The sequence below is a fragment of the Pteropus medius genome, unplaced genomic scaffold (assembly GCF_902729225.1).
Source record: "Pteropus medius unplaced genomic scaffold, Ma_sr-lr_union100, whole genome shotgun sequence".
Classification (NCBI taxonomy): Eukaryota; Metazoa; Chordata; class Mammalia; order Chiroptera; family Pteropodidae; genus Pteropus; species Pteropus medius.
The window spans coordinates 14,965,982-14,989,989 of NW_024344370.1; the positions used below are offsets into that span (position 1 = coordinate 14,965,982).

The following is a 24,008-nucleotide window of genomic DNA, read 5'->3' on the forward strand; positions in this document are numbered from 1 at the left end:
GATTTCAAGCTTTTTAATATACATGGGAAACATTTGTACTCTAAAGGTGTGGAAAGTTTTCCTTTGACCTTTGATACAAGGTGCCAGGTAGAGACACACCTGGGAAAGAATACCCATGATCAGTATAGCCGAACACCTGTGATGTGATTCTAATGTATTATAAATAGCAGATGGGAACTGGGATTCTGTGAAAATGGCCTCCTTTGAGTTCATTTGAAATTGTAATTGCAAAGGTCTACTTGGTGTTTTTCAGGACGATACCTGGCGGACTGTTGATGGACCTAGGAAAGTGGTTTGCTCAAGGGAGTAGTACAAACCTGCCATTCTGCATTATCTTTCCTATTCAAACACTATTCTAACTTGTATTATGTCTTTGAAACTTAGACATATTTGAGAGCTGAGTACAAATATTAAATTGCACCTTTGAAGTGAGTCATTGAAAGAAATAGCACTGAAATGATTTTCAGTGCTGTAAATGATCAACCGCAATATTCAAGAAGCACATTGATTCATATTCTCAGTAAAACTAAGTTTTCATAGGCTGAAATTTTAAAGTATCTTCAGTGTCTACATTGAAAAAAGGGCTATAGGGTAATATGAGGCCTAAAATTTCAGGAGAGCAAGCACAAAATAATTTAGCTTTCCATAAATTTTTAGAGTCAGAGATAGTTTTGAAATTTCATAAGTTTGATATTGAATGGATATAAACATAACATGAATTCTAAGTTTTGGATAATGTTAGTTTAGAACACTCAATCAAATTGAGTTATGTGCCATAAAGCAGTCAGACCAGAGTCCGAGTTGTATGCAAAAATTTATCATTTGATTCTTATATAACTGTAAATGGTGTTTTATATGATTTTTTAAATCCTCAAGTGCAATGTGTTTTAAAATAAGCTTGCAAAAGACAGAAATTTACTTCTGCAGTTAGTTAATTTTATAGAAGTTGTGATTGTTTTGATGAATTAATGCTGTGTAGATTTAATTTATTTTTATATGGATTGCATAATGTGTGCCTTTAAAACAATAACAAAAGCCAGAAATGTGCCTATCTAGTTTGTGTTCATTAATGTGCCTCACTTTTTTTTCTCAGTCTGGATCTTCTATTCAGAATCTTTTGGTGGTCAAGCGTTTTTACAAAATAAATGCAATTTTTGTAAATAATTTTGGCTGGAATCGGGAATAACTAAAGGATAATTTATACTTAAGAACCCTGGCTCATTTCTTTAGTGAAACACTGTAGCCACTAGAAAGAAATATACCTAATGGTTTATGTTTACAGGGGGAAAAATTACTTTCAGATATTCCACCTTAACCTTATCAAAAGTATGTAAATCTTAAAACAAATTTTGAAAAATGATAATGGTAAATTGGTAACTGCAGTTTTAACTCCCCAGTTAACATTCCTCTCCACTCTTTATCATTGGAAATTAATACATTTATTTACTAAATGTGTTATGAGCATGCATTTTGTATTTTATGAGGAACACATTTTAGAAGAGATTAGTTTGGGTATTGCAGAAGTCTGCCATTTGTTTTCATTTCGACGATTGAAAAAATTACCAATTTGTGTGTTTTCATTCTTATTTAATTACCACCTGCTAAAAATAGGGAAATTATTTGAAGTGATTGGGTTAAGCGTTTCTTAAACTACTAATAACAGTAAAAAACTTAACTTTATAGTAAATCCTGATTAATTGAAGGAATTAAATATTTGGGACAAAGTTTCATAATTTACAAATGGGAATTTTATTTATAAGGATGAATACCAGTGTCTTGCATTTTGCATAGAGTAAGTTGATAAATTGTGTTATATATATGATAATTTATATAAAACCACTAATTGTTCTGTTAAGCTTTACAGAAAATAAAACCCCTACTGCTAGACATTTATGTAACGTCTTGCTATACTAAATACAGCAGAAAATCTACTCATTAGCAATATATATAACACAATATGTGCTTTTTTATATATTCAATGTTAGCCCAATTTTAAATTTAGATTTGACTAAAGTAATACATAAACAATATGCTAAAATGTTCATCTTTACTAAATAGTGAGCAAAGTTAGAAATTCTAACTTTGTTACTACTATATTGTGCTCTTTTAAATGCCAATTACAGCCCTTTACTGGAATCTTAACTGTAACTGCATTGCCAAACTGCTTTTATTGAGCAGTTAATATTTTATTATTAGAATTCACACACCATTATACTCACCATGTTTGTTTTTAATCAAGTATTACCTAAAAATGTACAAATTAGTGAAATGGTTAAACTTCTGCACTTTTTAAATTACCACAGTCTTCATACCAAGTGTCTATACATAAATTTGTATTGAGTGCAGGTTACAATTTTGAAGCCATATGAGTTTATATTGATTGTTTTTCATTAAAAACTCACTAATGGTATAAAATAGACCAGATTTTCAGTGGAAAATGTATTTAGCAAGCTGGATCTTGCTTATGTATAGTATAAACTTTGTAGCTGTCTCTTTAACCAAGAATTTGTAAACACAGAACTCTTAACAAATGTGAGTTTTTAAGAATTGTTATTTACTACTTTGAGTTGTAATTAGAACAATGCAAATCTATCTTACAAAATTTTGTAAATATTTTTGATTTTTTCATAAAATGTAAATTTTACATAAAGGTTGTACCATTAATAAACATGTAATATATAATTTATCAGTTAGTTTATGTGTCTTTGTATTCCCGTTGATTGTAATAGCCATGTCATAGATGTTAGACAAAGTAAGCTAGGTAAGGAAGGAGTAATTGAAGTTTGTATCAACATTTGGACGGACGTCAGATCCATGCCTAAAATTAACAGTCCTTGCCATGACTATTTTAGGTTTTATTTTGGCAGTTGAACTTAACTTATTACGGAAAACTTAAAATTTTATTATCCTTCAAACCTATATAAATTCTCAGAACTTCTCAGATATTTTCCAACTAGTATACACTGGCTCTCACCATTTGTCAGCCTTTTAGCAAGCCAAAAATCAGCATCATTATTAGGCTTAATTTGACTAGAAAATGTATTGTCAAAACCCATTTCCCATTTTCAAAAATCTCAACCCTAATCTCTGATCAAAAAGGCCTAATCACATTATATTTTTCTTTCTTCATTACATTAGCACTAAGCCTATTCCTATTTAATTTCCACAAGTAACCTCTAATACAACCAGAATACTAATAAGCAATGATCAGCCAGTTACTTCTACCAATCGAGTTCCATAACTATGTAACAAAGCTACTCCTGTAGCCTCCTCACCAAAAAAGCCAGAATCTCCATTATCATTAATTACTCAGTCTCCTAATGCATTAAATTTAAGCACAATCACCACTTCATCCTTCTTCAAAATACATAAAACTACGATAGCCTGTTTGATTTTATAAATACATTTACATATCAGATTACAATAACCACGTCCATAATTCATATCTGCTGAGGTGTGAACCACAAATGAATTATTTGATACTTATGCACACCAACGGAGCATCCATATTTCTTATTCATTCATATAGGATGAGGCCTATACTATGGATCTTATACCTTCCTAGAAACATGAAACATTGGAATCATCTTATTATTCACAGTAATAGCTACAGCATTTATAGGCTACCTTCTACCATGAGGTCTTCTGAGGAACAATAGTTATCACAGATCTCTCAGCCATTCTCTGTATTGGCACTAGTCTAGTCGAATGGACTGAAGGAGGATTCTCAGTTGACAAAGCAACACCTGATTCTTCACCATTCACTTCATCTTCCTGTTTACTTCAGCCCTAGTAATTATTCACCTATTTCTTCATGAAACAGGGATCAGATAATCCATTGAGAATTTCTTCTGACGTAGACAAAATACCATTTCACCCCTACCATATAATCAAGGATATTCTAGGACTTATTTTTAATTCTTGTCCTAGCCATACTAGTCCCCTTCTCACCCAGTCTTTTGAGAGATCCAAACAATTGTCCACCAGCTAATCCTCTTAATACTCTACCACATGTTAAACCAGATAATATTTCCTATTTGCCTATGCAATAGGAAATAAGATCCATCCCCAATAAATGAGGTGGTATATTAGCTCTAATCTGTAATTCTTACATCAGAACAATAAAGCATAGTATTCCCACCCCTCCGCCAGTGCTTATTCTGATTATTAGTAGCAGACCCACTAACATCAACATGAATTAGAGAATACCCATTTATCTTCACTGGCCAACTAGCATCAGTCTTATATTTTCTTTTTCTTGTATTAACTCACAAGCTTAATGAAAATAATCTTTTAATATGAGGATCTTTGTAGTATATTTAATAATCTGGTTTCGTAAACCAGAAAGGGTGAAAAACCATCTCCCTAGGTCATAAAGGAAGAAGCCCCAGGGCTACCATCAGCACCCAAAGCTAAAATTCTACTCAAACTGTTCCCTGAAAGTTGCACATGAACAGTGAAACATTGTCATATGCTTTGTCAGTTTTAAAAACAAATTCTAAGTCTAGAATTTGCTAGTCTGAGTCTAGCAAATTCCATTGCTATGTACTTCGTGAATTAACCCCATTAAATATATTAGTAGCTATGTGCTTGATCATGACACATACATGTATAATCGTATATTAACTACCCTATGCATATAAGCAAGCACAACCTGAGTATTTCATAGTACATAGAATGGTTTATTGTACATAAAATTCTCTTCCAAACGGCTATTCATAAACCGATATATAATTGACATTACATAGGATATGTTATTGATTGTATATACCCTATTAAGTCAAATCAGCTCTAGTCACCATGCTTATTACAACTGACAACTTTCCTTAATCACTAAACTTCAAGAGACCAGCAAGCCATCTACAGATGTGCCCCTCTTCTTCCTCCAGGCCATAACGGGTTTTTAGAACTGAGTATCTGTTCTTACTTCAGGACCTGGTTCTTACTTCAGGACCATCTCACTTAAAATCACCCACTCTCTCCTCTTAAATAAGACATGTTGATGGGCTAATGACTAATCAGCCCGTGGTCACACATAGCTGAGTTGTCATACATTTGGTATTTTTTAATTTGGGGAGGATGCTGTGACTCAGCTATAGCCATCTGAGACCTTAATATCATCCAGCAACTTGTAGCTGAGCTTATATTGAATATTATTAACCGACATTTACCAAAAGATGTTTAGTCAATGCTTACAGGACATAAGAGAATTTTACATATACAGTAGTGTCCCCCCTTATCCGTGGAGGATATGTTTCAAGACCTCCAGTGGATGTCTGAAATTGCAGATAGTACTAAACCCTATATATACTATGTTCTTTCCTATACATACATACCTGTGATAAAGTTTAATTTATAAATTAGGCAGAGTAAGAGGCTAACAACAATATACTATAATAAAAGATATGAATGGCTTTTGGGCCATTATTAAATAAAATATTGAACACAAGCCCTGTAATACTACCACAGTCAATCTAACAATTGAGACAGCTACTAAGTGACTGGCAGGTTTATACAGTGTGAATGTGCTTAAGGATGATTCATGTCCCGGGTTAGATGGAATGGGACGGTGAGAGATTTCATTATGCTACTCAGAATGACAATAAAGTACAATTTAAAACTTATAAATTGTTTATTTCTGGAATTTTCCATTTAACATTTTCAGACTGCAGTTGACCACAGGTAACTGATACCATAGAAAGCAAAACCATGATTAAAGAGGACTACTGAACACATAATGTGTTTATCAAGAATTAACAAACATCTGTTACCCCTCATAGACCTTAAACTGTATATATTTATTAACAATCTGGGCAAACCTGCCAAATAAGGTAGTAAATAAAAGTCTACTTTCCCTTATTCAATAATATCTAAATCACAAACTAAGACATTTTTTAGCTTAATAAGAATTTCAAACACCACAATTATAACTTTCACAATAAGACTAGAAATATTTACTCATTAATAGTTTAAAATACTTTCACTAATGCTAGCATGCTACTTAAATTCATAAAATTTCAATGGACAGTGATCCCCTAGATCTAATTTGTTAAAGTAGCATTATAAATGAAGACGTTGAAAATGCCTAGATGAGTTTACTAATTCCACAAACACATAAGTTGGGTCCTAGCCTTTCTAATAATTCTTAATAAGATGCAATTATCTACATCCCAGTGAAAATGGCCTCTAGATCAGTGATTAAAAAGAGCAGTAATCAAGCACACTAACAAGTAGTTCATAACACCTTGCTTCACCACACCCCCACGAGAAACAGCAGTGATAAAAACTAAGCCATGAACTAAAGTTTGATTTAAACCTAGCAGGGTTGGTATATTTCATGCCAGCCACTGCAGTAATACGATTAACCCAAATTAATAAGATTTTTAACACAGTGTGTTAGAGATGTTTTCATAATGAAGTTTTAATGAGGCTGTAAAGCTACAGCTAAAATTAAACTATGAAAATGACTTTATTCTTGCTTACCGATAGCTGGGACTCAAACTGGAATTAGATACCCCACTATGTTTAGCCCTGAACCCAAATAATTATTATAACGAAATTATTCGCCAGAATACTACTAGCATTAGCCCAAAATTTGAATGAGTTGGTGGTGCTTTATCTCTCTCTCGAGGGGCTTATTCTATAATCAAAACCGAGTAACCCTCACCAACCCTTGCTAATACAGCCCATCTACTGCCATCTTCAGCAAAGCCTAACAAAGGGAGCTTAGTAAGCACAAATATCAACGTAAAAACCTATGTCAGTATGTAGAGTATGGTGGAAAGAGCTACATTTTCTACTTTAAGAACGTTAAACTTTATGTGAAAGTATTTATGAAATTAAAAACTGAAGGAGGATGTAGTAGTAAATTAAGAATAGAGATCTAAATTGAATTAAGTCGTGAAAGCATCACCCTCCTCAAATATCAAAATATATATACAATTTATTTATAACTAACACAAGAGGAGACAAGTAGTAACACTGTAAGCATAACAGAAAGTGCTTGGAGTAATCAAAGTATAGCTTAAATTAAGCACACTTAGATTTCATCTTAAAACTTAATGACCACTTTGAACCAAAGCTAGCCCAAACTAATCAAGCTCAATTATAATATGTAAGTTAAATAAAACAATTATGAATAAAAATATAGGAGATAGAAATTTTAATTGGTACCATAAAGTACTGTAAGAGAATGATGGAAGTATTAAAAAGCAAAGTTTATACCTTTTACATAATTTAACTAGAACAACTTAAAAAAGAACTTAAATACCCCAAAACCAGACGAGCTACATATGAAAAATTTCTAAAGAACAAACTCATCTATGTAGCAAGGCAGTGAGATTTGCTGGTAGAAGTGGGAAATCTACCAGCCTGGGAATGGCTGGTTATCCAGAACAGAATTTTAGTTCAACTTTAAATTTACCTAAAAAATAATAATTGTAATGTAAATTTAAGTATTAATCTAAAGAGGCACAACCCGTTAGATACTGAATGCAACCTTCCTAAGAGTATTAATAATATCATAGTCGGCCTAAAAGCAGCCACCAATTGAAGCATTCAAGCTCAACAATATACTTAATTCCAATAACAAAAGCTAATTCCTAACTTAATACTGGATTAATCTATTAATAGAAGCAATACTATTAATATGAGCTACAAGGAATTTTTCTCCTCACATAAGCTTATATCAGAACAGATAATTACTGATGGTTAACAAATTAATAATTGATTGTTTATTAAATCAGTTGTTAACCCAACACAGGTGTGCACTTAAGGAAAGATTTAAAAAGTAAAAGGAACTTGGCATATACAAACCCTGCCTATTTACTAAAAACATCACCTCTAATATTACAGGCACTGCTTGCCCAGAGACAATTGCTTAGTGGCAGTGGTATCCTGACCACGTAAAGGTAGCATAATCATTTGTTCTCCAAATAAGGACTTGTATGAAGAGTCCTTGGTGGTTTTACTGTCTCTTAATTTTAACCAAATCAAGGGATAACAAAATTAAATGAACTAACAATTTTGGTTGGGGCGCCCTTGGGTGATTCAACCTCTGATTAAAATTGAGACCATCTAGTCAAAATATTTTATCACTTATCGATCTAAAAACGATCAGTGGAACAAGTTACCCTAGGGATAACAGGGCAGTCCTATTCTAGAGCTCATATCAACAATAGGGTTTATGATCTCGACATTGGATCTGATGTCCCTGTGGTGTAGTTGCTATTAATGTTCATTTGTTCGACGATTAAAGTACTATGGGATCTGAGTTCAGACCACAGTAATCTAGGTCAGTTTCTATTTCCTGTTTTTCTCAGTATGAAAGTGCAAGAGAAATAGGTCCTGCTTTACAAAAGTACCTTCAAATTAATAGATGATATAATGTTAATATAATTAACTTACACCAACCTTGCCCAAGAACAGGGTTTGTTAGAGTGTCAGAGCCTGATAATAGTATAAAACTTAAAACTTTATAGTCAGAGGTTCAACTCCTCTTCTTAACAATGGTTATAATTAACCTTTTATTAATTATTCCCATTTTACTTGCCATAGCATACCTTACACTAATCAAATGAAAAGTATAGGTTATATTCAACTCCATAAAGGACCAAACATTGTCCGACCTGACCTCATGGCCTGCTCCAACCCATTGCCAATGCCATCAAGCTGTTCATTAAAGAACCATTACAACCCTAGTATCAGGAGTATCCATGGACCAATCCTAGCCCTCACTTTGGCCCTAACAATATGAATCCCATTACCCCTACCATATCCACTAATCAGCATAAACCCAGGCTTACTATTTATATTTAGCCATGTCAAGCCTAGCTATACACTCTATTCTTTGGTTAGGTTAAGCCTTAAATTAAAAAATATGCATTTTCTGGAGCCCTACGAGCAGTAGCACAATTTCACAAGAAGTGTTGCTAGCAATCATTCTATGATCAGTTCTACTAATAAATGGATAATTTACACTCTCAACATTAATCACCACTCAAGAGTATTTATGACTAATTTTTCCATCTTGACTACTAGCCATAATATGATTTATCTCAATCCTAGCAGAAACCAGCTGAGCTCCATTGGATCTAACAAGGAAAATTAGAACTCATTTCTGTCTTCAATATTGTGTATGCAGCGGGCCCATTAGCCTTACTCTTCCTAACAGAATATGTTAACATTTTAATATTTTTACAGCAATTTTATTCCTAGGAGCATTTTACAACTCCTGTGTACCAGAACTATAGTCAGTTTTGTTACCGGAACTCTTTTCTATGAATTTGAGCATCCTATCCATGATTTCAATATGACCAACTTATACATCTATGAAAAAATTTCCTACCATTAACACTAGCCCTTTGCATGACATATATCATTACTTACTATTATATCATTGTATCTCACAACAAACATAATATGTCTGAAAAGTATTACTTTGATAGAGTAAATTACACATGTTCAAATCCTCTTATTTCTAAAATTATAGGGATTGAACCTACTCCTAAGAATTAAAAAAAATCTCTGTGCTACCATGTTGCATCATATTCTATAGTAAGGTCAGCTAAATAAGCTATCAGGCCCATACCCAAAAATGTTGGTTTATATTCTTTCTGTACCAATAAATCCTCTTATTTTTAATATTGTATTACTATCACTTTGGCAACTATGTTATAAGCTCAGAGTGATTTAATAATCTGAATCAGCTTTGAAATAAATGTATTAGCTATTATTCCAGTTTTAATTAAGAAAATTCAACCCATGAGCCATGGAAGCATTCACTAAATATTTTTTGACACAAGTCACCATACCTATACTTTTTATAATAGCTACCATTGTTAATCCAATATATCCTGGGCAATGAACAATAAGAAAAAAGTTTAGTCCAACAGCATCCATTATCATAAAAATGGCCCTTGTCATTAAACTTGGACTTTTCCCAGTCTACCTTTAAGTCCCAAAGTTACACAAGGTATTCCACTAACATCTGGCCTAATTTTATCAACATGACAAACTTGCATCACTATCAATTTTATATCAAATTTCATCATCCCTTAATCTAAAAAGGCTACTAATTATATCTACTTTATCGATCATAGTAGGAGAATGGGGGAGGACTCAACCAGACCCAGCTACAAAAAATCATAGCCTACTCATCAATTGCTCACATAGATTGAATAACAACTAATTTATAATCCAACTATAATAATTCCAAACTGATTTATATCATAACACTACAATTATTTATATATAATTCATCCATAATACTTTCTTATATATGAAATAAAACACCTTAACTGCTATATTTATTCTCACTATTGTACTATCATTAGGAGGCCTCCCATTTTCAGGGATTTTTCCCTTAAATGATTATTCAAGAAGTAACAAAAATGTAGTGATACCACCAAGATGGCAACATGCGTATTCCTGACTTTGCTCCCCCTTACCAGAACAACTATTTGTGGACAAGACATACCTGAGAGAATCCCAGAACAGGGAGTGAGGCTGAGACACACCCCTGCACCACAAAGACCAAGATAGACAGCATTAGAAGGGTAGGAAGAATGGCTACATGCTGACTGCATTGTTCCTTCTGGCAGGTGCAACACCATGCCAATGTCTCACCTAAGCCTATGTTTCCTTCAGGGAAAGAGAGCCCAGGGGTGACATCCAGCCACCTCTAGCATTGTGGGTTGCTTTGTGGGAGTCCCTACTTTGGTTTCGCCCCCATGGGGCTCACAGGGGAATCTACAGGGCTCCACCACTGGGAGTCTGGTTGAGACAAAGAAGTGAGGAGAGGCTTCTAACAATCAGTACTTGAGTCTTGGCAGACTGAGTTCCTACCTGCAGAGCCCAAGTAGTAATCTCAACCAGTGGCTTCACTCATCTGTAGAGCCAGGACAGTGGCACAGTCTGGGGAATTTGGTGGGGTGTAGTTCTGCCTAATTTGGTTCCCCAAATGAGGAGTTCTATCGGACCTAGAGCCTGGGCTGACTACACTCACGAAAGAAGAGCTGATCCATAGCCCCATCCGCTGTAGATATGACTTCTGGCCCCTCCCAATCAGAAAGTCTCTTTGGAGAATATCTGGGAGTTACCTGAACTACTAGTCTCACCCAGTCAGGAACCAGAAATATAGCCTCACTCACTGCAGAGCATGGCCCCCAAACCCATGTGACAGGAAGAGATGGTGAGAATACTTAGAAGCTATGTAACCCAACACCTCTCAAGTTGAGAGGAGGGCAAACAAAGCAGATGCCTCCAGAGCAGAGCCAGTGGCCTTGTTTGGCCAGAGAACTTGAGACAGGTCAGCTTGAATCAAGACCATAACCAGCATTAGTGGCCTTTGAGCTGCTACTCCCACTGTGCCTAGTAAGGGAAACTAATTCATAGCCTTCTATTGCTGGATACAACCTTTAGCTTGCCTGACCAGGAAACCTTACCTGAGCACCCAGGAAGCTGATTCCCTATCCAGCTGCCCTGATTACAGTGGAATTTGAACATAAAGCACACCCCGTGGCTTTTCCTGTCTTCAGAGCCAAACTGGTGGTCTCACCTGACCAGGATATTTACTGCACACTCTTGCCCTAACAAAGAGCCGAGAAATCCGTGAGCCTCTTCTTGATGCCCAGCCAAGGCAGGGAAACTAATTCATAACCCCACTTACTGGAGCATGGTACCCAGTCCCAACCATCTAGTAAACCTAACAGAGAATCCAGGTAACTGTAAAGCCCATTCTATAGCCTCACTTGGGCAGGGAACCAAGCCAGCAGTCCTATCCAGCTATTCTCAGTCAGTGACATGCCCCTAACCCCTGACTTCAGACCTCAAATAGTTGCCTCACCTAAAAACAGGCCATAACAACAGACTCCACCTGCCCAAGGATGTTACTAGCAGACATGTCCAGAAACTCAAACTGAGCTGAAGCTGACTGGGAAAAACTGTCTTTGCCAAAGTGAACTTGCCAAAGAAGAGGAGGTCACTTACTCAAATGCACAGATACCAATGTAAGGAATCAAGGCTCATAAAAAACCAGCTAAATATGACAACGCCAAAGGAAACAAATAAAGCTTTAATAACTGACTCTAAAAAAAATGAAGATCTATAAACTATTAAAGCATTCAGAATAATGCTCTTAAGGAAGTTTAGTGAACTACAAGAACACACAGAAAACTAAATGAAATCAGGAAAACAATGTATGAACAAAACAAGAGGTTCAACAAAGAAATAGAAACCATTGGGGAAAAAATCCTAGAGCTGAAAAATACAATAACCAAACTGAAGGATTCAGTAGAGAGCTTCAAAACCAGACCATGCAGAAGAATCAGTGACCTGGAAGGTAGGACAATTGAAATTAGTCAGAGTAGCAAAAAGAAAAAAGAAAAAGAGTGAAGAAAGCCTATGAGACTTATGGGACACAATGAAAGAAACAATATTTGCATTATGGAAATTTCATAAGGAGCAGAGAGAGAGAAATGGACAAAGTATATTTAAAACAATAATGGCTAAAAAGTTTCCAACTCTGAGGAGAGAAATAGACATCCAGATCCGAGACCCAAAGGATCCCAAATAGGTTGAACCCAAAAAGGACTATACTGGGACACATTATAATTATCAAAAGTCAAAGGCAAAGAAAGAATTTTTAGAGCACAAGAAAAGATAAGTTACATACAAGGGAACCCCCGTAGGATTATTAGCAGATTTCTCAATAGAAACATTTCAGTCCAGAAGAGAATGGGCTAACATTCTTAATATTGAGAAAAAAATTGTCAACCAAGGATACTATGAAGTGAAGCTGTCCTTCAGAAATGAAGGCAGCACAAAGATTTTCCTGAACAAACAAAAGCTGACGTACTTCATCACCACTAGATCTGCCTTACAAGAAATGCTAAATGGAGTTCTTTTAGTGGAAATTAAAGGATGCTAATTAACATAATAAAATCATAAGAGAGAAGTGTAAAACTCACTGATAATGGTAAATATATAGTCAAAGTTGTATTCTGTAATATGGTACTGGTGGGGCATAATTCACTAACAACTCTAGTTTAATTTTAAAAACAAGCACAGTAAAAATAACTATAACTACAACAATCTGTTATTAGTTATAAAATATAAAAATTTTGTAAATTATAATATCAATAACCTAAAATGTGAAAGGGAGGAGACATATAAAGTTTTGGAATTCTATTTAAGTTGTTATTAAAACAGGATGTTATAATTTTAAGATATTTTATGTAAGCCTCATAGTAACAAGGGAAATACCTGAAGTGATTACACAAAAAAAGACCATGATAAAGTCAAAGCATACTGATACAAGACATCAAACCACAAAAAAAAGACAGCAGGATAAGAAAGAACTATGCTCTACCAAACAACAAATTAACCAAATGGCAATAACCAGTCCTTACTTTTCAATAACTAAAAATCAACAGATTAAATTCCTCAACCGAAAGACATAGAATGGTTGAATTGAAATAAACAAAATCCAGTGATATGCTGCCTACAAGAGACTCAAAGACACACATAGGCTGACAGTGAAGAGATAGAAAAAGATATTTCAAGCAAATGGTAAAAGAAAGTGTGTGTGTGTGGCGGGGGCTGTCAGGGATAGCTATTCTTATTTCAAACAAAATAGACTTTAAACTAAAATTAAAAGATAAAGGTTTTATAATGTAAAGGTGTCAGTACGGCAATATAAGAATTGTAAATATTTATGTTCCCAACATCAGAGCACCGAAATACATAAAGCAAAAACCAACAAAGCTAAAAGGAGAAATTAACAGCAATACTATAATTGTTGGGGACTTTAACAATAAGTAGATCATCCAGAGAATTGAGAAACAAATTTGAACAGCAATAAGTAGATCATCCAGAGAATTGAGAAACAAATTTGAACAGCCCTATAGATCAAAGGAACCTAACAGACATATGAGGAACATTCTATCTGACAATAGAATATACATTCTTCTCAAGTGCATGTGGAACATTTTCTAGAGTAGAATATATATTACGCCACAGAATAAGTCACAGAAAATTTAAGAAGACTGAAATCATACCAAGTATCTTCTCTGACCACAATGATATGAAACTAGAAGTCAACAACAAGAGGAAAACTGGAAAATTCATGAATACATGGGAATTAAATAACACTCTCCTAAACAACCAATGGATCAAAGAAGAAATTAAATGGGCGATAAAAAGTATCTTAAGGCAAATGAAAATGGAAATACAGCATATCAAAACTTATGAGATATATGAAAAGTAGTTTTAAGAGGGTAGTTCGTAGCAATAAACACCTACATTAAGAAGCAGGAGTCTACAGCCATACCACCCTGAATGCGCCTGATCCCATCTGATCTGGGAAGTTAAGCAGGGTCAGGCCTACTTAGTACTTGGATGGGAGACCACCTGGGAATACCAGGTGCTGTAGGCTTAAAAAAAAAAAAAAAAAAAAAGCAGGAAACATCTCAAATAAACAACCCAACTCTGTACATAAGAAATTAGAAGAAGAACAAACTGAGCCCTAAGTTAGCAGAAGGAAGGAATTAGTAAAGAGTAGAACAGGAATAAATGAATTAGGGAACAGAACACAAAAGATTAACCAAATTAAGAGTTAATTCTTGGAAAAGAAAAACAAATTGGCAAAGCTTTCACTAGATTAACCAAGGGAAAAAAGAGAGGACACGAATCAACAAAATTATAAGTGAAAAAGACATTACAACTGATACCACAGAGATACAATAAATCATAAGAGGGTATTATGAACAACTGTATGCCAACAAACTGGACAACCTAAAAAAATGGGAAAATTCTTAGAAACATACAAACTACCAAGAATGAATCAGAAAGATCTACGAAGTCTGAATAGACCAATTGGAACATTGACTCAATAATTAAAATCTCCCAATGAAGAAAAACCCAGGATCTGGTGGCTTCACTAGTGAATTTTACCAAACAATTAAAGAATTAATGCCAATTCTTCTCAAACATTTCCAAAAAAATTAAAGAGGAGGGAACAATCCTGATGCCAAGGCCAGAAAAGGACACTACCAGAAGAGAAAACTACAGACCAATAACTCTGATAAATGTGGATGTGAAAATTCTCAATAAAATACTAGCAAACAAAATTCAGCAGCACATTAAAAGAATTATTCACCATGGTCAAGTGAGATTTATACCTAGGATGCAAGAACAGTTTAACACATGCAAATCAATCAATGTGATACATAATATTTATAGAAAGAAAATAATCATATCTCAATAGATGAAGGAAAATCACTTGACAAAATTCAACATCTGTTCATAATAAAACCTTAACAAATTGGCTATATAAAGAATGTACCTCAACCTAATAAAGGCCATATATGATAACCCCACAGCTAAAATTATACTCAATGGTGAAAGGTTAAATGCTTTTCCTCTAAGATCAGGAACAAGAAAAAAATGCCCACTCTCGCCACTGTTATTCAACATAGTTTTGGAAGTCCTAGCCAGAGCAATTAGGCAAGAAAAAGAAATAAAAGGCATCTAAATCAGAAAGAAGTAAAGTTGTCTCTATTTGTAGGTGACATGATTTTATAGATAATCATAGACTCCACCAATAAATAGTTAGATCTAATAAACAAATTCAGTAAAGTTACAGTATACAAAATTAACATGCAAAAATCAGTAGCATTTCTATACATTAACAAATTATCTGAAAAAGAAAATGATTTTGTTTACAGTAGCATCAAAAACTAAATAAATAAAATAGAAATAAGCTTAACCAAAGTGGTGAACAATCTCTATTCTGAAAACAAGACATTGATGAAAGAAATTGAAGATACATATAGATGGAAAGGTATTCTGAGTTCATGGATTAGAAAAATTAATATTGTTAAAATGTCCATACTAGCAAAAGTCACCTATAGATTCAATACAATTCCTAACAAGATTCCAATGGCATTTTTGTAGAAGTAGGGAAAACAATCTTAAAATTTATATGGAACTACAAAAGACTCCTAATAGCCAAAACAATCCTGAGGAAGAACAAAGTGAAAGGCATCACACTTCCTGATTTCAAGCTATACTGTAAAGCTATGTTAATCAAAGCAATATGGTACTTGCATAAAAACAGACAAATAGATCAATGAAACAGTATCAAGTGCCCAGAAATAAACTCAAGCCAACACGATCAAGTAATATTTGACAAGGGAGCCAAGAATACTCAATGGAGAAAAGATAATCTATTCAATAAATGGTGCTGGGAATACTGGATATTCACATACAAAAAATGAAACTAGACTCCTATTTTACACCATTCACAAAAACTCAGAATGATAAAAACTTAAGCATAAGGCCTGAAACCATGAAAGTCATAGAAGATAACACAGGACACTCTTTGATATAGGTCTTGGCAATGATTTTTTGGATATGACACCTAAGCAAGGCAACAAAGTCAAAAATAAGTGGGTTTACATCAAACTAAAAGGCTTCTGCACGGTAAAGCAACAATCAATAAGTGAAAAGATAACCTGCAAAATGGAAAAATATTTGCAAACCATATGTATGATAAAGGATTAATATCCAAAATATATAAAGAACTCACACAACTCAGTAACAAAAAAGCAAATACAGTTGGGCTTTTGTATCTGTAGGTTCTGCATCTGTGGATTCAACTAATTACAGACTGAAAATATTTGAAAAACAATGTTACACTGTTGCTGACAAGTACTATGTAGTTATGTTTACCATGGTTGCACCTCTACTGAACATGCAGTTTTTTTCTTGCAATTATTCCCTAAATGATACAATCTATTTATATAGGGTTTATATTGTGCTCGGTATTATAATCTAGAGATGATTTAAAGCATATGGGAAGTTGGGCATAAATTATATGCAAATACTACACCATTTTATATAGGGGCTCAAGCACCTGTGGATTTTGGTATCTGAGGGGGTCCTGGAACCAGTGTCCCTCAGGACGACTGTAATGGGCAAAAAACCTGAAGAGACATTTTTCTAAAGAAAATATATAAAAGGCCAACAGATATACAACAGATACACAAAAGATACTCAACATCACTAGTCATTAGGGAAATGCAAATTAAAGCCACAGTGAGATATTACCTCATGCCTGTTAGGATGGCTATCATAAAAAGATGAGATAACAAATGCTGGTGAGGATGAGGAGAAAAAGGAACTGTTTTGTACTGTTGGTGAGATTGCAAACTGGTACGGTCACTATGGAGAACAGTACAGAGGATACTCAAAAAGTTAAAAATAGAACCACCATATGATCCAGCAATTCTACTTCTGGGAATATATCCGAAGGAAACAAAAACACTAACTTGAAAAGATATCTGCACCCCCACTTTCATAGCAACATTATTTAAATAGCCAAGACATGGAAAGAAGTGTCCATTGATGAATGAATGAAGCTGTGGTATATATATACAAATTCTTTATACATTCCATCATATGTGTATAGATAATATTCCATTTTGTATGTAATATTCCATTATATAAATAATATTCTATTATATAATATTCTATTATATATAAATAATATGCCATTATAAATAATGGAATATTATTCAGCCATAAAAAATGAGGAAATCTTGCCATTTGCAACAACATGAATGAACCTCGAAGGCATTTATGCTAAATGAAATAAGTTGGATAGAGAAAGACAAATACTGTATGATATCATTTATATGTGGAATCTAAACAAACAAACACCAGACTCATAGAAAAAGAGATCAGATTTGTGGTTACCAGAGGCGGGAGGTAGAGGGATGAGGAATTAGAGGAAGGTGGTCAGAAAGTACAAGCTTCCAGTTACAGGATACATAATTACTAGGGATGTGTAATGCACAGCATTACATGCAATAACTGTAGTTAACACTGCTGTATGATATGCAGGAAAGTTGTTAAGAAAGTAAACCTTAATTCTTATCTCAAGGAAAAATTTTTTCTTTTTTTGCCTTTTTTATTGTAGCTGTATGAGATGATGGATGCTAACTAAACTCACTGTGGTAACCATTTCACAATATATGTAAGTCAAACCATTATGCTGTATACCTTAAACTTATAGAGTGATATATGTCAATTATATCTCGATAAAGTCAGAAAAAAGAGAAATTAAAATTATTTTACCATTATAGCCATCATAGTGCTACTTAATCTCTTTCTACATACGATAACCATATTATCATCAATAAATAACATGAAAATGACAATTGGAAAACACAAAATGAATAATACCTTTACCACCACTAATCATAATATTAACATTACTTCATCCTCTAACACGAATATCAGTACTGGACTAGGAATTTAGGTTATCACAGAGCAAGAGCCTTCTAAGCCCTTAACAAGTGTTATTTACTTAATTCCTGAAGATAGACATTGCAAGACTTTATCCTACATCCACTGAATGTAAATTAAACACTTTTATTAAGCTAAATCCTTCCTATATTGGAGGGCTTTCATCCCACAAAATTTTAGAGTTAAATTCCCTAGTCAACTGCCGTCAATCTATTTTTCCCTCAGTTTAGGGAAGAAAGGCAGGGGAAGCCCCAGCAAAACTTGTAATGGCCTGCTGAAATGTGAAAGGGTTAAAGAATAATTAAAACCTGAAACTGGACAAAGGAAGTCCATAACTTAGGCCTAGTTTCTGGAACCCCTAACCACACTCTGTTAATCATGAAACTTGTAACAATGAGCTCATACGCTAACTGCCAATTTTAGCCTGTGTAACCCTGCTTGCTTGCGTGGCATGAAAAATAATCAATTGTATATAAGCTGAAAATTACTATTTGGCCATCGCCCATGGGAACATAGGCGGTCACCCATAGGAACATAACATTCTGACACAAGCTTTCTGCTTCTGTACTTCCTGCTTGCACACCTGGCCAGTGGGTTGACAGGTAGTGAATAGGAGAAAGATGGACCTTTGTGTTTAAGACAGAATGAGGAATGGGATTTGGGGCTTAAAAACCTTGTATCTTGGCATTTCGAGGCTGCTCCTTTGCAAGGACAGCCGCCGGCTAATAAACTGTCTCCTGGTTAAGAGCACTCAAGTTGGGTCTGGTTATTCTGGACACAACATTTGGAGGCCCCAGCGAGATCTTCTCGTTGTGGGAAAATTGATCAGTGCACCGGAGCGTTGGACCATTTGCGGTTGGGGAGGCCTCTAGGGCACTTGCCCTAGCCCGCCGCCTGTGGTTTCTCGCTTTGCGGAGCACGATCCTGGGAGTGCTGAGGCAGTTTCTGGTAGGGGGCCCAGGGACCGTGCGGACGTCGGACGCGACAAGTAAGTCGGCGGTCGACTGAGACTGTGACGACAGTTTTCTCAGTCCTGTTCTGGTTTGTTAGTCTATGTCTGTCTTGTTTTGTTTTGCTTCGTGTGCTTTATTGTGGAACTATGGGACAATCACAGGGCAAACTAACTCCATTACAGTGCATGCTTAACAACTTTAAAGATTTTCGTCGTAGGGCAAGGGCCTATGGTGCTTCAGTAACCCCTTTTGATTTGCAGCGCTTTTGTCAATTAGATTGGCCGACCTTCGGAGTAGGATGGCCCTCCGAGGGATCATTTAACATGCAGACTGCATTCCGGGTTCGAGGTGTGATTTATAGAAACCCTGGGCATCCTGACCAAATTCCTTATGTTGATGTTTGGATTGATGTTGTTTCTGATGCCCCTAAATACTTACAGAATTGCAGTCGTGCACCCGTTACTGTAATGGCAGCCATACCCCAGGGTTTTAAGAAGCCCCCACCGGTGTTGCAGGGACCTCCCTCAGAGGATGACTGGTATCCGCCACCCTATAATGGAAATGGGGGTAGACGTCCTCCTCCGGAGGGACCGGGACCTCCTGTAACCTGGTCTAGGGGTCGTAGGCCACCTTCCCCTGATTCAACCTCCCTGAAAAGAGCCAGTATCTGTTCAAGCCCCATTGAAGGTGATTCCAGGAGGTGGCGGTGAGCCTACTGTCATCTACTCGCCATTCAGTACTAGTGATTTATATAATTGGAAATTGCAAACGCCATCCTTTTCAGAGAAACCACAAGGACTAACCTCCCTTTTAGAGTCTATTTTCTTTACCCATCAGCCCACTTGGGATGATTGCCAACAGCTCTTACAGGTCTTATTCACTACTGAAGAAAAGGAAAGAATTTTGCGGGAGGCAGCTAGAGGAGTAACAAACCCAAATGGGCAGCCTACAGCAGACTTAACCAGGGTACAGGCTGTGTTTCCGACTCAACGTCCCCAGTGGGATCCAAATACAGATCAAGGTAAGGAGGCTCTCCTAAGGTATCGCCAGTTTCTGCTACAGGGACTCCGGGCTGCTGCACGTAGACCAATAAATCTGTCCAAGGTAAGAGAAGTAATTCAGACTAAGGACGAGTCACCTGCAGCATTCTTGGAAAGACTATTAGAGTCTTACCGCCTATATACACCTATTGACCCGGAGGACCCCAACAATAGAAGAGCCATTAATTTGGCCTTTGTTAGCCAGTCGGCCCCTGACATTAGAAAGAAGTTACAGAGATTGGAAGGTTTTGAGGGAGAAAATTTATCCAAATTATTAGAAATAGCTCAGAAGGTCTTTAACAATAGGGACGGTGTGCAAAAGGTCATGTTTGTGGGACAACAAGGAAACCGACCTCCTTGGAAAAAAAAAACCCTAACCATAGAGGGGGACCTAGCAACGAAGAAGGCCAAAATAGAAAACCTAGGCTAGGAAGAGACCAATGTGCTATTTGCAAAAAGAAAGGACATTGGAAGAATGAGTGCCCTGAAAAGGAGCAACCAGGAGGTGAGAAGAAAAAAGGCCCCTCATTCTTTTGGAAGATGAATAAGGATGTCAGGGCTCTTATCTAATGAGCCCCCGAGAGCCCAAGGTAACTTTACAAGTAGGGGGCAAACCTGTGAACTTTTTAGCTGATACTGGTGCAACTTACTCAGTTTTAAAAGAAACTGCTGGTCTGTTATCCAAAGAAAAGACTGTAATTCAAGGAGCCACTGGGAAAGGGAAGGCATACCCATGGACACAGGCAAAAATTACTGACTTGGGAAAGGGAACCATCACACATTCGTTTTTAGTTATGCCTGAATGTCCTTTTCCTTTGCTTGGAAGAGATTTGCTCCAGAAATTAAAAGCCACTATTTAAGCAACGAGTGGCATATCTCTCAAAGAGACTAGATCCGGTGGCTGGAGGAAGGCCTAGTTGCCTGAGAGCACTAGCTGCTACTGCTATATTGACCAAAGACGCTTTAAATTGACCTTGGGCCAAAATATTGAAATTGTGGCTCCACATGCAGTTGAAGCCATGCTGCGCAGCCCTCCTGAAAGATGGATTTCCAACGCCTGGATTACTCAGTACCAGGTACTGTTGCTTAATCCCCCACAGACCCAGTTTTTGAAAACTGCAGCCCTGAACCCTGCCACGCTGCTCCCGGATGATGACCCGCAGGCTCCATTGCATCACTGTGTTCACCACCTTGAGCAGGTAACTGGACTACGGCCAGACTTGAAGGATGAGCCGTGGCCTAATCCGGATGCGGTATTATTTACCAATGGAAGCAGTTTTGTATCCGACGGAGTAAGGTATGCCGGGGCAGCCATAGTAACAATCAGGGATGTGATATGGGCACAGGCCCTAAGCCATGGGATATTGGCACAGAGGGCTAAACTTATAGCTCTAACACAAGCTTTACTGTGGGGAAAGGATAAAACTGTAAACATCTACACTGATAGCCGATATGCCTTTGCAACGGCACATGTACATGGAGCCCTGTACAAGGAAAGAGGACTATTGACATCAGGGGGAAAGAAAATTAAGAACAAGGAGCAGATTTTGGCTCTTTTGGAGGCTATCTGGCTACCTAAGAAAGTGGCTATTATCCATTGCCCCGGCCATCAAAAAGGGGAAGAAGCGGTAGAAAAAGGAAACCGCTTGGCAGATAAAACAGCAAAGGAAGTAGCCAGAAAACCAGTGGGGACTAACGTCATAATTGGTCCCCTTCTTGTGCCCCCCTTGGTACAGGCTCCAGACTATAGCCCCCAAGATATAGAGTTGGGGAAACAACTGCACGGGAAGTTTGAACATGGGTGGCTTTGGATTCCAGATGGAAGGCCGGTCCTCCCTGCTGCGCTCGGTAACACCTTAATTAGCCAGATGCATAATGCTACCCATCTTGGAGGAACTAAGTTAATTGAACTGCTAAAAAGAGACTATTATATTCCTGGACTAACCTCAAAGGCTCGGGATGTGAGTGCACGATGCCCAATATGTGCACAGGTCAACTCTCACCCCATCCCAAAGGAAAATATCGGCACTCAATTAAGAGGACAAACTCCTGGAGAGCACTGGGAAGTAGACTTTACAGAAGTTGCTCCTGGCACTTTTGGATTTAAATATCTTCTGGTATTCATTGACACCTATTCTGGATGGACTGAGGCCTTCCCCACAAAGAAGGAAACTGCACAAGTAGTAGCTAAGAAATTAATTACAGAAATAGTGCCTCGATTTGGCTTGCCCTTATCATTGGGGTCCGACAATGGCCCGGCATTCATTGCCCAAACAAGTCAAATGTTAGCTAAGGTATTAGGGATTAATTGGAAATTACATTGTATTTACAGACCTCAGAGTTCAGGACAAGTAAAAAGGATGAATAGAACACTTAAGGAAGCTTTAACTAAATTTAAGCTGGAAACTGGGGAGAATTGGGTGAGCCTTCTTCCTTTTGCTTTGTTATGGGCCCAGTGTACTCCATATATTATGGGAATTTCCCCTTATGAAATAATGTTTGGGAGACCTCCCCCTTTACTCCCTAAAATTGGAATTGAAAAGGTTACAATGAGTAATAATACAAGTCTCCTTAAGTCTCTACAGGCCTTGCAACAAACCCAAAATCAAGTCAAGGGCTTGATTAAAGCTGCTAGACCGACTCCGGGGACATCACAGCCTCACCCACATCATCCAGGCGATTGGGTGTGGATAAAGAAGATCCAGCCTGTTAGCCTAGAGCCCCGGTGGGATGGTCCGTTTCCAGTAATCCTGACCACACCAACGGCTGTCAAAGTTGCAGGAAAAAGACATTGGATTCACCATACCCGCCTTAAGACAGCTCAACCTCCCCTGGAGACAGAGAAATGGAAGGCAACACCCACAGAGGATCCACTCAAGATAAGACTCTCGCGGGAATAATTATAATTGGGTTAATTGTTATCAATAATGTAAAAGGGAACCCTCATCAACCTCAACAGGCTAAATGGGAATTAATTAAATCAGAAACAGACATTCCCATATTAGTAAACCAGACTATGTACCAGCCTACATTTCATGTGGATTTGTGTGATATATTAGGAAAGAAATTTAATTTTATAAGTGATGCTAATTTTTTATCTGACCCCTGGTATGGTTGTGGCAGGGAGGACAAAAAAAGAGGTATTCAACAAGTACAGTTATATATGTGTCCCAGAGAAGGCCAAAGCACTTGCCATAAGCTAAACCAATATTATTGTGGCCATTGGGGTTGTGAGACCATAGCCCCTTAGGAGAACACAGACAGACCCCTTTCTGACTCTTACACGACCTAGTCAGTCCTCCTGTGCCACAGCAGGGAAATGCAATCCTATCATTTTTACTGTCAAAAATTGGGAAGATCCATCTTGGATGATTGGAAAAACCTGGGAATTAAGGTTGTATGTTTTTGGAACTGATCTTGGAGTGTTAATAACAATACAGAAAAAGCCTGTCAGGATGCCACCGTTAGTTCTAGGTCCTGTTAGGCCTAATGACGGAGGGTTAAACACCTTAACTCCTACACAGTCAGCAATTACTAGGAGCACTAATAATGCCAACAAAGGACATAGACCTAGACAGCCTTATAGACCCCCCAGGGATACTCCTAAATCTGTCTTGACCATGCTGAATAATGTTTATAAGTTTGCTAATGACAGTAACTCAAATGCTACAAAGGATTGTTGGTTTTGTATGAACCCTGCCCCACC

General features: G+C 36.7%; 1 protein-coding gene and 1 non-coding gene across 5 annotated transcripts in view; both read left to right on the plus strand.

Moving 5' to 3' along the window:
• FCHO2 (FCH and mu domain containing endocytic adaptor 2) overlaps positions 1 to 2,686 on the plus strand; it is a 105,190-nt gene extending 102,504 nt beyond the window's left edge. For 3 of the 4 annotated variants that reach the window (XM_039870197.1, XM_039870195.1, XM_039870196.1), the window contains exon 26: positions 254 to 276. In XM_039870197.1, the coding sequence (XP_039726131.1) occupies positions 254 to 276 (23 nt within the window). Of the gene's footprint in view, positions 1 to 253 lie in introns of all 4 variants that reach the window. The other variant, XM_039870194.1, reaches the window with a different exon arrangement.
• Positions 2,687 to 14,315: 11,629 nt separating this feature from the next.
• Positions 14,316 to 14,434, plus strand: LOC120608344 (5S ribosomal RNA). Its single transcript, XR_005654377.1, has one exon. It is a non-coding gene; the product is annotated as a 5S ribosomal RNA (ribosomal RNA).
• The last annotated feature ends 9,574 nt before the right edge of the window (positions 14,435 to 24,008 follow it).